The sequence below is a fragment of the Zophobas morio genome, unplaced genomic scaffold (assembly GCF_036711695.1).
Source record: "Zophobas morio isolate AGI-343-1 ecotype UQ-CSIRO unplaced genomic scaffold, CSIRO_AGI_Zmor_V1 ptg000030l, whole genome shotgun sequence".
Lineage (NCBI taxonomy): Eukaryota > Metazoa > Arthropoda > Insecta > Coleoptera > Tenebrionidae > Zophobas > Zophobas morio.
In genome coordinates, this window is record NW_026972135.1 from 15,204,422 (window position 1) to 15,220,585 (window position 16,164).

At 33.9% G+C, this 16,164-nt stretch overlaps 1 protein-coding gene across 4 annotated transcripts in view; it reads right to left on the minus strand.

The window, feature by feature from the left end:
* LOC135139095 (acetyl-CoA carboxylase) overlaps positions 1-10,947 on the minus strand; it is a 50,002-nt gene extending 39,055 nt beyond the window's left edge. The window contains exon 1 of one of the 4 annotated variants that reach the window (XM_064069184.1): positions 10,702-10,947. Coding sequence is in view for 2 of the 4 variants with exons in the window: in XM_064069179.1 (XP_063925249.1) it covers positions 3,799-3,838 (40 nt within the window). In the remaining 2 variants the exon portion in view is untranslated. Of the gene's footprint in view, positions 1-3,568; positions 3,588-3,798; positions 4,249-10,701 lie in introns of those variants that run through there. The other 3 variants (XM_064069179.1, XM_064069183.1, XM_064069185.1) reach the window with 3 other exon arrangements.
* Positions 10,948-16,164: the final 5,217 nt, after the last annotated feature.

Sequence of the window (16,164 nt, forward strand, 5' to 3'; positions counted from 1 at the left end):
TGAAAATATTTGGCTGACAGAAATAATTTGTCATAATTTTGTTTCTGATTATTGCTTTTCATGCGTTCATGATTATTTAAAAATTAAAATTAATCAAAGCTGTTTATGAAACGTAAAATGGGTTACCTACGCAGAAATATTCAGGCGTGAACAGATAAATTGAACACCCTGTATATCAAATTCCTGAATGCCAGTGCTATTAACGATGATTGATGATAAGCAAGTCACCTCAACTAATCATTAAGTTACTTGTTTAATAAGAAGTCTCAGCTTTCATGGGGTACGAGGTCACAAGCTGTCATTCGACCAGCATAATTGGTTGCTGACTTATCAGGCAACAAACACTGAAAACATTTGGGCATTGAATTCACGAAATTTAAAAGCCAATTTATGGTACAATCTTTTTTAATTGCTATTTTTTTTGTCATTACTTTATGAATAAAATAAAAGGGACATGTAATCAGCTGAATGATGAATAACAGAGAAAATAGAATTGAGACATAACAGAGAACAAGAGAAGATGAAACAAAAAATAAAAATATGAAGATAAACCGGGAAAATAGTAACATGGAATACCAGGATCATAAATAGTAAAGAATATGACACTGACAGAAACCAAGAAGAAAAGAGAGGGATGTGTAATGATCTATTTGTCATTAATGTCATTTGTAACATGTCATTTAAAGTCATCGTTTTTATTGTTTTATCGTTTTTCACGTATGAATTACAGTAATTTTCGTGGATTCAAGCTTAAAACAACAAAACAGTCGTTTTCAAAACTCTTGGTGCTTGCGTACGAAAATATTGTTTTTGTGCTAGGAAGCGAAGACTGTGAAAATGGTTTATTCTGTTGAACAAGACACTTTCATTGCAATGGGACATTCGTAAACGGTGAGTAAGTGTATTCTGTAACCACCTGTCAGCAAGAATATTTGGTCAAATACAGTCATTTAATAATTCAAGAAACATCGTTAGAGGAGATGTAATCTACAGATTTGCTTGAACTGGCAGTGTCAATAAAGGGAAATCTTCTGGAAGACCTTCAATATCTGAGGAAGTTGTTGATTTGAGACGAGTTAAGTAGAATTCGCAAACATCTTTGACAAGATTTCCTCAGCAGTCAGTCAATTGACGAAAGGATTACAGAACATATTTGAAATTTAAAAGGGTGTCTTGAACAAAATGGTGAACATTTTCAACATTTACTGCGATGTTTAGCCGCAATAAATTTGTTTCTTATTTTGTTTGGTAATTGTCGTGCGTCTTTGGGCATTTAATAAAGTCGAAAACTGAGAAGCGGCACATTTTCGTGACCTACTTCCACCCTTTAATAATTTATAAAAACCTTGTATTACTAATAACATCTAGGGGAAATGAAGGAGAGAATAAACAGAACTAGAGAAATTCTGCTAGCAACTTCAAACAAAGACTAAAAACAAAAAAACGACATTAATAATAATTGGAGATTTTAATGTGAGAGCAGAAAACAGGTAAAAGCGATAGATCTCTGAGTCCTGAAAGATGTGATAACTCGAAATATATCATTTAAACTCAAAGATATTCCTTCGCAAATATACTTGTGAAGCAGTAAATAGGGACATATAATAATAGAATTAATGGCAGTGACGCAAAGAGAGCTAAAAAATTAATGATACAAAGGTAAAATGAGGTCATTCAATAAGCGGCGACCTATACTTGGTAATGAAGATAAAGAAGAAAGAAGATAGCAGTAAAAAATTGCTCGAAGATTACTTGGATTTTGCGAATTTTATTGTTTTTTCATGGCAACTATTATAAGTTAAAATAAAAATATGTATCTAATGAGTAAAGCTTAGAAACGTGCTAACCATTTGTTACAAGTGAGTTTTTCTATTACAAAATTATGTGTTGATGTCATTCACATTTTTGCAAGGACGCATATATCAGTTTGGATAGATGGATTGTAATACTAACAATAAAAGTATTGTATTATTGTTATTCTTGAATAGTGATTTATAGTCAATAAAAAATGAAACAATTTAATCACGTCTGCCGTATGTAATAACAGAGACTGAACTAAAAATCATTAACGGTACTCGTAATTTAAGATAAATAGCGATAACACTTATCAACCTGTAGACGTGACAGTGAAACAGAAACTAAACTAAAAGATGTTTTCTACGAATTGCAATAACCGGATCACAATGCCGACGGTCCAGACTTTTTTACTGCTTTGATTTCCGCTTATTGAATAAAACACTACATTTTATTTTGATTTTCGATGTTGTAGTTCACATTTGGTTAATTATAACTTGTTTAGATCTAGGGGAGGCTCAGCATCCCCCAGCGTCCTAGCTACGGCATTGTATAGGGGTTATGAAACATCGAGAAAATATGAAATTACCAAATTGCCCGATGGCCTCCATTACCGTACGTCTTTAGATTATCCTCGATAAGAAAAACAACTTGAAAGTGTTTATGTTATACATCAGAAGAATGCCACGTAGAAATTAGTTTGATTTCAATGAGTTCGTCCTCTCAAAACAGAGGTTCAAAACTACTAAACAGTAAGCTACAATCGAAAAATGTTATGAATATCATTATTATAATTCTTATTAAATAATGAGGTTTGTATTTTCACATTCTCGGAAAAATGGGGTGACTCGTTCATAATTTGATTTATTCAATGAGATTAAATGACTGATTTATTAATTTTTTTGAGTCACCCTGTATAAACAAAACTAAAAAGTATGAATGCAGTGATAAATTGCAAGTACAGACTAATCATATATATTTTGCACATTTTAGACATGATTTATTATAATTTATTATAAATTAACTTTGTGAATAACTTCTCTATGACGTAGCTTAACTTAAACATCATTTCCGACAAGATATTCGGATTCAACCCCGAGGATGACTAAATTACAAATTATGTTGCTCGCTCGATATAAATAAATCAACTAAAATCTCTTGATATCTACATTGCAAAATAGACCACAAAATAATGAATTCAGAGTGATAAAGAACAACATAGTCCAAAAGAAGACGCGAGCGACCTGTAATTTAATTAATTGAGTACTCCTACTAAACTCAGCTGGACGGGGAAAAAAGCAGCACAAAATAGGAGTCAATAGGAAAAATCTCACCTCTACAACGAAGGTAGCAGACATTTCGGGAACAGTAAGTAAGTACGTAAGTTGTCTTCACTTTAATGCACAGTCATAACGTGCAAATACTTTGCTCATATAAAAAATATCTCTAACAATGACCTAATATACATGTTGACACGATGATATCAAATATTGATTTTTACTTTCATAATGTTGTATTTGGTTGTCGACAGTAAAAGCACCAGGAACAATCGTTGTTAACATTGTCGCCGTTTAAAGCAAAATAAAGATATAAAATTGTGCTTCTGCAAAGGATGTTACAAATTTGACTTAGACCAACAGATTAATAAAATAAATTTCGTGCACAACATAAAAACCATGTTTGAATGAATCTAAAAGCATACCAACGACATTCATGCATGTGTGGATCAATCAACGTAGTACAATGGTGTATTATAATGACAATCCATACTCACGCAAAAACAATTATCATAAAGGTATATCGAAACATAAAGACACCTCACCAGTCAAACGCACAACCTGCTTTAATGGAAATACAACAGTCAAAAGTTAGCAAACGACATTGTTTGACCGTTTGTCCTGACCTTCATTCTCCACATTTCCCCAAGATTTTGTAAATAGTAACAAAAATGTCAACATTATTACATAATACCCCTCAGCGTCAAAAATTCCAGATCAAACTTACCCGAATTATCCTTTTGAGTACTCCACAACTTTTGCCACATAAAAACACCACTCAAAACAACAGCAACAAACAGAACTCGCAACTACTGCCAAAAGCACCACACTGATTTATCCAATTGCAGAAAATTGTCTACATCAACGACGATAAAGATAACCTTGTCGAGGTACCCTTGTTTTGACATTAGCGAAGCGAAAAGTTGATCATGTTAAAGATTTTGATAAGGCGCGTGGTGATAGAATGACCACGAATGAAAGACTGCAACCTCCTGTATCACGTTTTATCACAATTTCGAAAAGAAGCGATACGCTGCACGTGGTCGGGTGATTAGACTCAACAAAATGGTTATTGATTGGTGGTAATCAGTGGGCAGAGGGATCTACGGCAAATGCCATTGTTCAAAACAGTCCTATTGCGATGGTCCAAAGCTTGGGACGGCTAAAGTTGACGCTGAGTTGCGTGATCGGTGGGACTACCGGAGACGACAAAGTGAATCACTTTGATAAAAAATATCTTATTAATAAATACTGATCTTATCAAAGTGGATCCAAATTGTCTGGCGAGGAGTAAAACAGTGGCGTGTTTTATGAATTCTGATACCCGATATCGTGATTGCGACTCAAGGTAGTGATAAATTGCGTGATAAATATTGTTTTTTATGGAATATTATATCATTATTCTCAATTACTATACCAACTTAAACAACATTCAAGTAGTGAACTCGTGTCGAAAAAAATTTCAGGCGTATCATTTTTTTTTGTGATTAGTAAATATCTATCCGAATTATTTCTAATTCAAATTTGATTATCGTTCAGAAAATTCTGCTTGCCTTAAATGATCCTGTAGAGAAATTTTTTAAAACTACAGAGACGTTTTCGTTTGTTGAAGATAATAATAATCATTGAACCATTAGTACTTAAAGTCGATTCACAATTATGTACTACAAAAATAAATAAACTAGTTATAAACAGACAGAATTACTACTACAGTTTTTCACTTTGTACTGTCACAAGTAAAATATATCCTGTTTGTCAATAATAAATTTTGCTTGATATTATTATTATAATATTATAAACTAACAATGTTGCTGCAATTTAACCTTATTACTAATAATCTTTAATGATGGTGCAGTAATTTAGCGCTATTATCCATAATTAATTAGAATGTTAAAGGTTAAAATAGGCTGTACCTATTTGCTCTTCCAATATACGTAAAAAAAGGACCAGGTATTTTTTTAAATTTCTGATTAAGTTAGTATTCGCTGTTCATTACGTCGTCAAATTACGTAGGGCGTTTCTTAGAACATACAACTTGTTTGTGGTGGGTGCTGGGTTGCCTACAATTGCGTGTTTTAACATAACCTAAATTCTGCATTATTTTTAATTTCCCTAGTTCAAGTCCAACAAATCCCGCTTCTTTAAAAATTATAGAATTTGATTTTGCGATTTTCCAGCGGCATAAATAACACCTCCGCAGCTCTTGCGTCGTAGGAGCGCAAATTCCAAGAGGAAGCCGCACAAGTACGGACAATACAAAAGTTATTTAAAGCAGATAACCAACGGGAAAAATGTACTCTCAGCAATAATAAAATGTTTAATTTCGAGTATTTATATTTATACATCAAAAGAATGTCACGTAGAAATTTTTCTGATTTGTCCCTCCTCAAAACAAAGGACTAAAATTGTTAATTAAACCACAATCGAACAAAATGCTCTGGGGGTGGGACGTTCTTAACTTAATAATAAAAAAAATATGAAGACGCCATCAACATGCTTAATACTAGTCACAGAGCAACAGAGAACAAAAATTGGTCGAAGGTTGTTCTTCATATCTAACATTTTCGAGTTGAGTTAAACTTGGATTGGTGCAGCGCAATACTTGCTAACATAAGACGGACTGTGGCAAAGTACATATCCCGTAAGAAAATAGAGGGCGGGTGGGCGGATCTAGTGTTTGTTACGGTAAGATTGATGTTGGTAAATGACATATCCTCTAAGAAAAAAAAAGGGAGGGTGGGCGGGGCTAAAACTTGTTAAGATAGGACTGAACAATATTAAGAGTAGTCACTGGGACGAAGAAGGGGTGGGTGGGCGGGGCTACAGCTTGCTCATAAAACTAGAAAAAGCTAAATCTAAAACCACCCATCTCCTTTCACTGACGTACTTTATTTAGTGTAAAATGGAAATTCAAGAACAACAGTACATATTGTACTCTCACACTTTTCTGGGAAAATGAGTAGAATTTATTCGGAAAAATTGTGAGATGACGTCCTCAATTTTTTGGGGGGATAAACAGACATATTTTGATTAACAATTTACCATGCTTACAATAAATATGAAACGTCTCCGGGATTTCAAAGTATTAAGTTTATTTGCAATTCTTGATTTATTCAATAAAATAAATTGACTGATTCATTAATTTCTTTGAGTCACCCGGTTCATCAATTTTTAGGGTAATGAGCAAATACATTTTGATCAAAAATTTACCATTACATTAAAACATCCAAGATTTCAAAGCATTGGGTTTTGTAGTTCCTCGATTTATTTTTGCAAAATTCTGGGCTGACGTCATCAATTTTTTGGAGCGGATAAGTAATTATATTGTGATCAAAATTTTATCATGCTTATCATAACTCTAAACCATTTGCAAGATTTCAAAGCATTCGGTTTTGTAGATTCCAAATTAAATGTCAAAATGTTGTTTCCTAATTTTCATTTTTTTTCCAAAAATCTGTCCTAAACTACATGTGTAAGACTATGTTATTTGATACAATTTAAAACCCAATTACTATGTACAATTTTGAAGTGACGTCATCACATTAGTGGTGGGGATGATTGGACAAATTTTGGTTAGCGTTTTACCTGATATACCTAATATAAAAACAAAATTTGACAACAATCGGCCCAGTACTTTCAGAGATTATCTATCTAATAAAAATCCGGGACGGCAGACCGACGGACAGACAGACGGAAACGGGAGACCTATTTCTTCGTCCTCTAGGGGTCATTATAGGTTAAGAAAATCCAAAAGTAGAGAGTCGGCCGACGGACTCGATTACAATAATTCCTTTGCTTACGCTCGGGAAGTAAAAATCTGGACGTTTCGGGTAAAAACTCAACACGGCTTCATAAATTACATGCGTAGGACTATGTTATTTTATACAATTTAAAACTCATTTACTATGTACAATTTTAAAGTGACGTCATCACATTATTGGTGGGGATGATTAGACAAATTTTGGTTAGCGTTTTACCATCTACATGATATTCCTAATATAAATACAAAATTTGACAACAATCGGCCCAGTACTTTCGGAGATTATCTGTCTAATAAAAATCCGGACAGACGGCGTATAGACGGACAGATAGACAGACGGGAACGGGAGACTTATTTCTTCGTATTCTATTCCAGTTAAACTGCCAATTTCTTAGCATCCTAAGAGTCTTAGAGGTCCAGATCGAACAGTGATCCAGCATCATCGGCGTATCTTGTGGGGTTCAGAATGTCAGATTAGGTAACCATTGATATTACTTATAGTATTCCAAAATGAGTGGCTTCCGAACGTATGGCTCGAATCTAGTCGTTTACATCGACAGCTTCCTCGAAAGATCTTGTCGTCTACGAATACAAGCAGCAATAGCGAAATTTCAACGTAAAACTTCGGAATCAACCATTTGTCGCACTGAATGTACATGCTTAACTTCGACTGTTTATGTTTATACATTGAAAGAGTTCAACTATTAAGCGCATACAAATGCCGGTTGACCAGATGTTAAGTTTACTAAATATAGGCGACCGCAAGATTACTATACTCGCGAACTTTCGAGAAAACAGGGTGAATCGTTATTGATTTCATAAATTAAAAAAACTGGAAAAAACGGATCGAGATGGAACCCAGGGTTTTCAAATCCAAAGCGAATACACACAAGCACGCTTGCTCAGCTTCACATCTACGGAAGAAGAAGGAATCAACAAAAAATATGATAATAATATTAATAAAGAAAATCAAGGCAGATTCACAAACCACAAGTACAGGACTATATATAAATGACGTTATCATTCAGTCCCATAGTTTCGGAAATAATCTGTTTAATAAAAATCTACACTTGCGACAGACGGCAGACGGACGATAAACAGACAGACAGACAGACATACGTAAACGGGAGACATATAGTTTCATACTCTTGGGGTCTGAAAACGTCGAGAAAAGATGAAAGGAACACAAAACGTCGGTTTTACAATCTAAGGATATTACTTATTGTTCAAATGCACTCACATGTGTATGTGGAATAACACGTGATGAACCCTAGGGCTCTCAGAAGATAAATCAATAACTCATGTACTCTTTACATGTCTGTATCCGTCGTATTGAATGTCAGATTTGACTTATCACTGAAATATCACTAAACGTCGGTTTTGCAATTTAATTCTTATGAAAACAAATTGTTAATACACCACTACTGTTAAGATAAAATTGTTAATTTATGTTTTCATCCTCGAACCATCTAAACTATTCTAAACTAATTGAGAATTTTTCAGTAGCTATTACGGTACCGACAACTACTAAAATACACAGTTGATTGATCAATTAGTTTAAAAAGTCCTGACCAATCTTTTTATGAACTGTGGAAATGACAGTTTTAAAATTAGTGCTAAATATGAGTACAGTTAGTTTTTTTTGTGAATTACATCCGCTGCTCACAACTATGCGGGTTCATCAATAGGTCACGATGAAAATCTTTTGATTGTACAGTGTAGGTAGACAACTTCTATTAATTCAATTATTAAGTACAGATACAAAGCGTCTTTATAAACTCATCTTAACAATTTATTAACAGTTTGAATTACTTAAATTTCAAAAGTAAAGTAATACTGCTTAAAAAAATTAAATCCGCTCCTGGCTACGTCCACACACCCATTAGATAAAATATTTACTCAACAAGTGAAACAAATTCCAAACAACGTTGTCCTCCTTGCTAAACATAAAATCCAATTATACACCCGACAGATCGATACATGCTCATCTAACCCACACAGCGCCACAACAGTTATTTGAGTTCATTATCTCTTAAAGGTAAAAAACCGCCAGCAACGAAACCCAGCCGTAACTCAATTCGTATTGTCGATACGAAAACCCGTAATAACGCAATATAATTGATCCCATGCGAGCATGTGGCATGTTCAAATTTAGCCAATCACGTCGACGCTACGAAACGGGTGACGTCAATCCACCAATGAAAACTTACAGCACGTATACCATGTTACAAAGGCGCCGTTTCTGGCAAATTATTATCATGGACATGCTAGCATTTTCAGTACTTACAAAAAAAAAGCGTGGCAAAAATATGCGTCTATGGTTACTAGAAGTACCGGTATTAATGTGACAAAAAAGAAAAAATGCCAACTATAGTCTGGGAGTGTGGGAGTTGATGTCGCAGTTTGTCTCATTCATAAAAAGGTTGGTCGGATGATAGTGAACTGGACTTGACTGCACTGTAAGATACGTTCGAGGAAATTTACCGGTGCTATTTATTAAATTTACGTTAATTTCATAAGTATGAAATATATATTTCTGAACAATCACAGAACTCCATTTTACAATTTCAATTCCTGATTTTGTATTTCCTTGATAAATTTGTTAAACGAACCCCCCTCTCGTTAAAAACTCGAATCACCAAAATTAATGAAATTCCTAGGTCATTTTAAAATTTTTTGTACGTGTAGTTTTTGTTTAGTGAAAAAAAAAAGATGATCTCATAAGTGACACTTCTATTCAATTATTTATTTTTATATTATTTACTCACAATATTTTATAGAGGCTGATGAAGGTACGAAGTCGATAAATTAATTATTGCTTGTGTGTTATCATTTAATAGTTTGGAGACTTTCAAGTCCCTGTGAATTGTTACGCCCGCATTGTTTTAAGTGGACGAATCAATGCGATCTTTAATACAAGTGCTTTTAAAAGAATGTAAGTTGGCTTTGAAATTTCGTAAATTTTGCCGCTTCGTTGTGATGATTGATGTTTGCAGGAATGTCAGTTTAAATACAATTAAATCATGTAATACGGAATATTCATATTTATGTTATTTTTAGAATGTAATAAATTATTTGGTGAAATCAGGAAGACTTTCCGAAATCAACTTGAATTATATACCATATCTTTAATCTCTACCGGTAGAATTTTGAGATTTTTTTGAAGTTCGAATGTTTATTAAACAAAGAAGCACAAAACAAATTTTAGGAATTATTTCAGAAACAATATTTATGACATGAAAACACACTTACGGCACGACGTAATATTTACGTCCAGCACTGTTCAACACAATTTTATCATGTACAAGTAAACATGGTGTACTGTTTTTTTTTTCGCACAAACGAACTACGTTTAATTACGTATGATGTTACTATGTGTATCAGAACATTTTTGTATTAATTAAGACTTAGAAAATCTTACCATTTTTTTTAGAACGACATCAGCGACCAAAACATTCCAAAACTGAGCAAATAACATAAACCGTTAATAATTATTGTTCATGTCTAGTAAATTACATCTGGGAACGTTAAGTCATGAACACGTGTCTATTATTAGTATGGGGCAATAACTTTTTAAATGAATAGTGAATAATAGGAGAAATTCTGGTAACAATTTACCGGCTAATTGTATTCTAATTGTATTCCTAACAAATAAAGTAACTTTTTTTTCAAGTTCACACACTTACATTAAATAAAACAAAAATCAAGTCACCGGTGACGAAGTTTCGCTAAATGAACTAATTTTAACAATTACCTAATGTTTGGTTATCGGTATGAATCGCCAAAATACTCTCAAAAATCTTAAATATTACCACATACGATACACACTAACCACAATAAACGTGGACAAAAATAAAGCAAAATACTTACCAAAAAAATTCCCAATTGTGCTCTAAATTAAACAAAAAATACCACTATCAATCACATAACCTCAAAACTTCGAGAACCGTTTCCTTTAAAATAATCGAAAAGTAATCACGTTGGCACCTCATGTGGATAATTTAAACAATATTCAATGTATCAAGTCAATACTAAACAATTTTGCATACAATTCACATTTTTTTAATTTAAAAATCTGAATATAAACATTGAGCTACCGTTCGATGCGAGCCACATTCGTTTGTTTGGTTAGTTTATAGGTGAACTGCGGGGCATTTGGGCGTAGGTGAATTGGACTTGATTTTCGAGGAGATCGCAAGGGGAGGGGCATACGAGACGTATTTTGCCGTGATTTATATGGATTTATAAAAAACATCAATTTGTTCATGATAAGCCGTTATCAGATTGGTTTTGCCGCAAAATCTCGTAAAATTTTATTGTTTAAAAACATTTTCTGAATTTTATTAGTAAAAGCAACTACACAAAGTTGTAGGTTAATAAAATATCATTAAAAACATATTTTGAATAGTCAAATAAAAAAAAATGCATTAAAAAAGACAGCTAACTATAATTACTGTTCAAATATAAAATACGGGGAATTTAAAATCTGTTGGTTTTCCTCTGTTACAATAATAATAATTTATTAAACTACATATATTTAATCATTTCAGTTCAACTATTCATTTTCAGATTAAATAAAACATCTGTGGTTAACAGTTGAATACACGATAATTAAACACCACTTGAAATACCACATAATAATACAATTTAATACCTAATAATTAATGTCACTGGCTATTATACTAATTACTTAGTTTAACTAAATGATGATTGATTGCACTTCTTGAGCAGAATTTGAGTGGTCTTAAAACACTTAAAATACTCTTACAATTAGAGAATAGTACAATCTAGTAAATCCGGCCATCTCGGAAATATATATATAAAACTTTTTTTTATTGTAGAAATCTCTCCTCCACACTTTTCTTGCGCCAATGACAAACACTAATTAGGTGTAAGGTGTACGTTATTAACTATTGATTCCTAGTAACCGGCTTAAAGTAATAAATGACAGTTAGGACTTAACTATTGTACAATGTGTGTCACTGTGCCTTAAGACCAGCAGGAATAATTATTATCTAACAATTTTTAAAATGTAGGTATTTAAGGCGCCAGATTAACTGGAACAGAGTTTCTGCGTGTGAGGTACACCTTCTTGTTTAGCAAAATTCAGTAAAAGATAAGTTGAGGAATTTTTAAAAAAAGAAATTGAGGTAGAAGTAAAAGTGTGGAAACAATAATTATAGGGAAAGAGGAAGGCAAGAAAATACTGGGTAAGACGCTTTGGGAGGAAAAACAAGAGGTGATGAAGAATTAAAAAAAAACTGAGAGGAAAGAGAATAGATATTGATAATAATGATTGGACAGTACAAGAGCAGAAAAGTCAAAAAGGAATTAGGGAGATAGCTAAAGAGGAAAAAAAAAGGATACACAACAAGGGTGGGATATAAGAAGCTGGAAGTATTGGACAAAATGTATACATGGAATGTAAATAAAGGAAAATTGGAAGAAACATTTCTCAAATCAAGTCAATACTAACCGAAGAAAGAAACACAAAGGGGAGAGGTAGTAATGATGGAACAAATAAAGACTTTAGGTTTAAGAATGTAGATTTTGTACATAATACGGGAATGGGAAAGAAGAATGGGGAAGATAAACATGGTATAAAATTACTCTTTTGGAATATTGCGGGTTTGAAAAAGAAAGATAATTTATTTTGGGACTACGTGAAAAATTTTGATTTTGTGGGACTAACAGAAACATTGATACTAGAGAGAGACTGGAACAAACTGAAAGACGTGTTGCCAAAGGAATTTCAGTGGAAATTGCAAGGAGCAAAAAAAAAGAAAAACGCAAGGGTAGAGCAAAAGGTGGAATCATAACAGGAGTGAAGAAAGATATAAAAGAAATAGAAGAGGTGGCAATGGAAATGAAAGGCATAGTTGAAAGAAAACTGACTGTAAATAAAAAAAGATGGAGAATCTGCACAATATATAGTAGAGGAATGAGAAACACGAAACAAGAAATACAAGAAAAATTCGAAGAGTTCGAAGAAGAATTTCTACTGTTAGAACGGGACTTTAATGCCAGAATAGGGAACAAAAGCAGGGAAGAAGATGGGGAAAATACAAGAAAATCGAAAGATCAAGTAGAAAACAAAGACGGAAAATTGCTATGGGAATTAATTGAAGAAAGAGGTTGGGAAGTCTTGAATGGGGTGAAGGAAGGGGACGAGGGGGGGGGGGAATTTACCTGGATAGTAAAAGAGGGGAATCGGTAATAGACTACGTAATAGTAAACGGATTAGCAGAAGAAGAGGTAGAAAGTTTCAAGATAGGAGAAAGTGGACTCCGATCACATGCCACTAGAAGTAAAAGTGAGGGGCATAAGTAGAGGGAGCGGATGCTTAAGGAATGAAGTAGGAAAAGAGAAGAAGATAATGGGTATGGAATGAAAAAGGAATTGAGCATTATAAAAAAAAATGTTGGAAGTGGAATTTAAAGAAAAAGGAACTGAAAAGAAAATGGAAGAATTAAAAAGAGAAATTGAAAAAGCAACCATAAGAAAAGAAATTGTAACGAGAAATTTAGAAAAGAGGAACAGATGGTGGGATAGCAGATGCAGAGATTTAAAAACAGAAGCAAGGAAATGTTTACGAAGGTGAAAAAAGGGGAAAGGTATAAAAGAAGAATACTGGCAAGCAAAAAATAATTATAGAAAACGATGCAAAAAAAGAAAGAAGAGATACAGCAAAAAGAAGAAGAAAAAATTAAAGCCATAAGAACTGAGCAAGAGGCATGTCAGATATCAATAAAGAACGGAAGAACAAAATCACGATTAGTGAAGACATACCTATAACACAGTGGAAGAAACATTTTATGGAACTGTTGAATGGAAAGGAAGAGAGAATTGTAGTGCAAGATAGTAAAACCGGGATTGGTGGTAGAGAAAGGGAGGGGGAGATTCGAGTAGAGGAAGTAGGAAAATAAGTAGAAAGACTGAAAAGAGGAAAAGCACCGGGGAGGGATGCATTGGTAAACGAAGTGTGGATATTTGGGACGGACGGGATGATTGAAAGATTGAGCGAGTTAATGAATGATGTGTGGACGGGTAAAGATTTTCCCAGGGAGTGGAGAGTAGGGCAAATATGCCCAGTTCATAAAAAGGGTAGTAAAGAAAAAGTAGAGAATTATCGGGGAATAACCCTCCTAAATACAGCATATAAACTGTACGCAATGGTGTTAAATGAAAGGTTGATGACACAGATGAACGAAAAGTGTATATTACCGGCAGGGCCGGATTTAACTATTCTAATGCCCTAGGCACCAAAGACTGGTGGTGCCCCCAACCCTCCCCAGGAATAAGGGAGTGTTTGCATAACGCCTTTATTAATTTTATTGAACAAGAATCTACCTTCATTTACAATTTATACTTGTAAATATATAGTCTAAAGTATTTATTATCTTATTAAATGATTCCAAGATTGCTGAAGTTGCACAGCATGAGTCTCCCAACGGATGCCCGAAAGTCTCTTCAAAATGTTGTCATTTTGAATAGCAGATTTCGTAAGATTGTACCCGCCTGTCGAAGCCGAAAAAAAATGATACCCTGTTTGTATAACAGAAAAAAAATTAACAGCAATTTGACATTTTTTTTTAATTTGTGGCAATGTCAAAGGGCCTTTTTAAATTTATTAATAATTTACGAATTTTAATTTTATTTTAAACATAAAAAATTCTTCAATAAAGAATGAAATGGCGTTCACTTTTATGAAAATTACAAGAACTGAACACCTTTTCTAAATATGACTGACAACAATAACATACAGTACAAAGGTACTAAAATAAAAATCAAATTGTAATGCTATTGTAATTGCCAAGCGCCGAAAGTGTACTAAATCTGCTACTGTAACGATGCTGAAATATATTGTTTCTTAAATGACCTGTTTAGAAAATCTCCTATTTAAATTCTCAGGAATTTCGGAAACTACTTTATGGTCTTGTACACGGTTTGTACGGCAAACCAACCTTTGTTAGCATAGGGATACGGGTTCTATGTATAAGGTTCAGTATTCTGTACTGATTTGCTCGCAAACTACACATGTGATTTCCTGTGTCAGCTGCGGTGACCTACCACAAAGAATTACTCGCACAATTAAAAATTTGTCAATGAGTACTAAGATAATAATAAAATATTGCAATTTTTAATTTTAAATATACATTTCCAAAGGGTTTGGGGCCCCTCCAGCTTTGATGCCCAAGGCCAGTGCCTACTGTGCCTTAGTATAAATCCAAAGCTGATTACCGGAAAGTCAAGCGGGATTTAGAAGAGGTAGAGGGGCTATGGACAATGTATATATCCTGCATCATCTAATAGAAAAAGAGTTGTTAAAGGATGGAGGTCGGGTATATGCACTGTTTGTAGACCTAAAAGCCGCATTTCGTACGGTGGACCGAGAGTGTTTGTGGGAATGCATGGAGAGAAGAGGATTGAGTGAAAAGTTAATTGTAGCAGCAAGAGAGATTTATAGAGAGACAGTGACTAGTGTGAGAGTAGGAGGAATATAAAGTGAAATGTTTTGGACGACGATTGAGACAGGGATGCCCATTAAGTCCCAATCTGTTTGCTTGTTACATAAGCGATATCGAGGAAATGTTTAGAGGAGTACAAGCGGGAGGAATTGTGGTGGGGAGAGAAAAGGTATGGTGTTTGGCATTTGCAGATGATTTGGTAATATTGGCGAAGGATGAATGTGGAATGAATGAGATGAAAAAAAATCTGCAAAGATACTTTAAAAGAAAGAAACTGGAGGTAGATGTAGAAAAAGCAAAAATGATGGTGTTCAGAAAAAAAGGGAGAAAAGGGGAGGAAAAAGTGTGGCGTTGGGAAGATCGAATCATAGACACAGTAAAGGAGTTTAAATATTTAGGATTTAAGTTTACAACAACTAACACGGTAAAAGCACACATAAGAGAAAGAAGGGTCAAAGCAATGCAGATAATGGGAATGGTGTGGAGTATAGGTGAGAGAATATTTGGACATGACGTAAGAAGAAGGATGAAAATGTTTGATAGTTTAGTTAGGAGTGCATTATGTATGGAGTGGAGACATGGGGATGAAGGGAATATGCAGAGATGGAAGCAGTACAAGAAAAATATTTGAAGTGGATGTTAGGGCTACGGAAAGAGACGCCAGGCTATATAGTAAGAGAAGAATGTAAACGAGAGAAATTAAGAGTATACACTGGGAAAAGAGCTGTAAAGTATGATGAAAGGTTGAAAGAAAGAGAGGAATGTAGGATATTGTATGAATGCTGGAAGGAAAAAAAAAGGAAGCAGGGAAAGAACATCACAAAGGTAGACAAGGATATTATGAAAGACTAGGATACGCATGGAT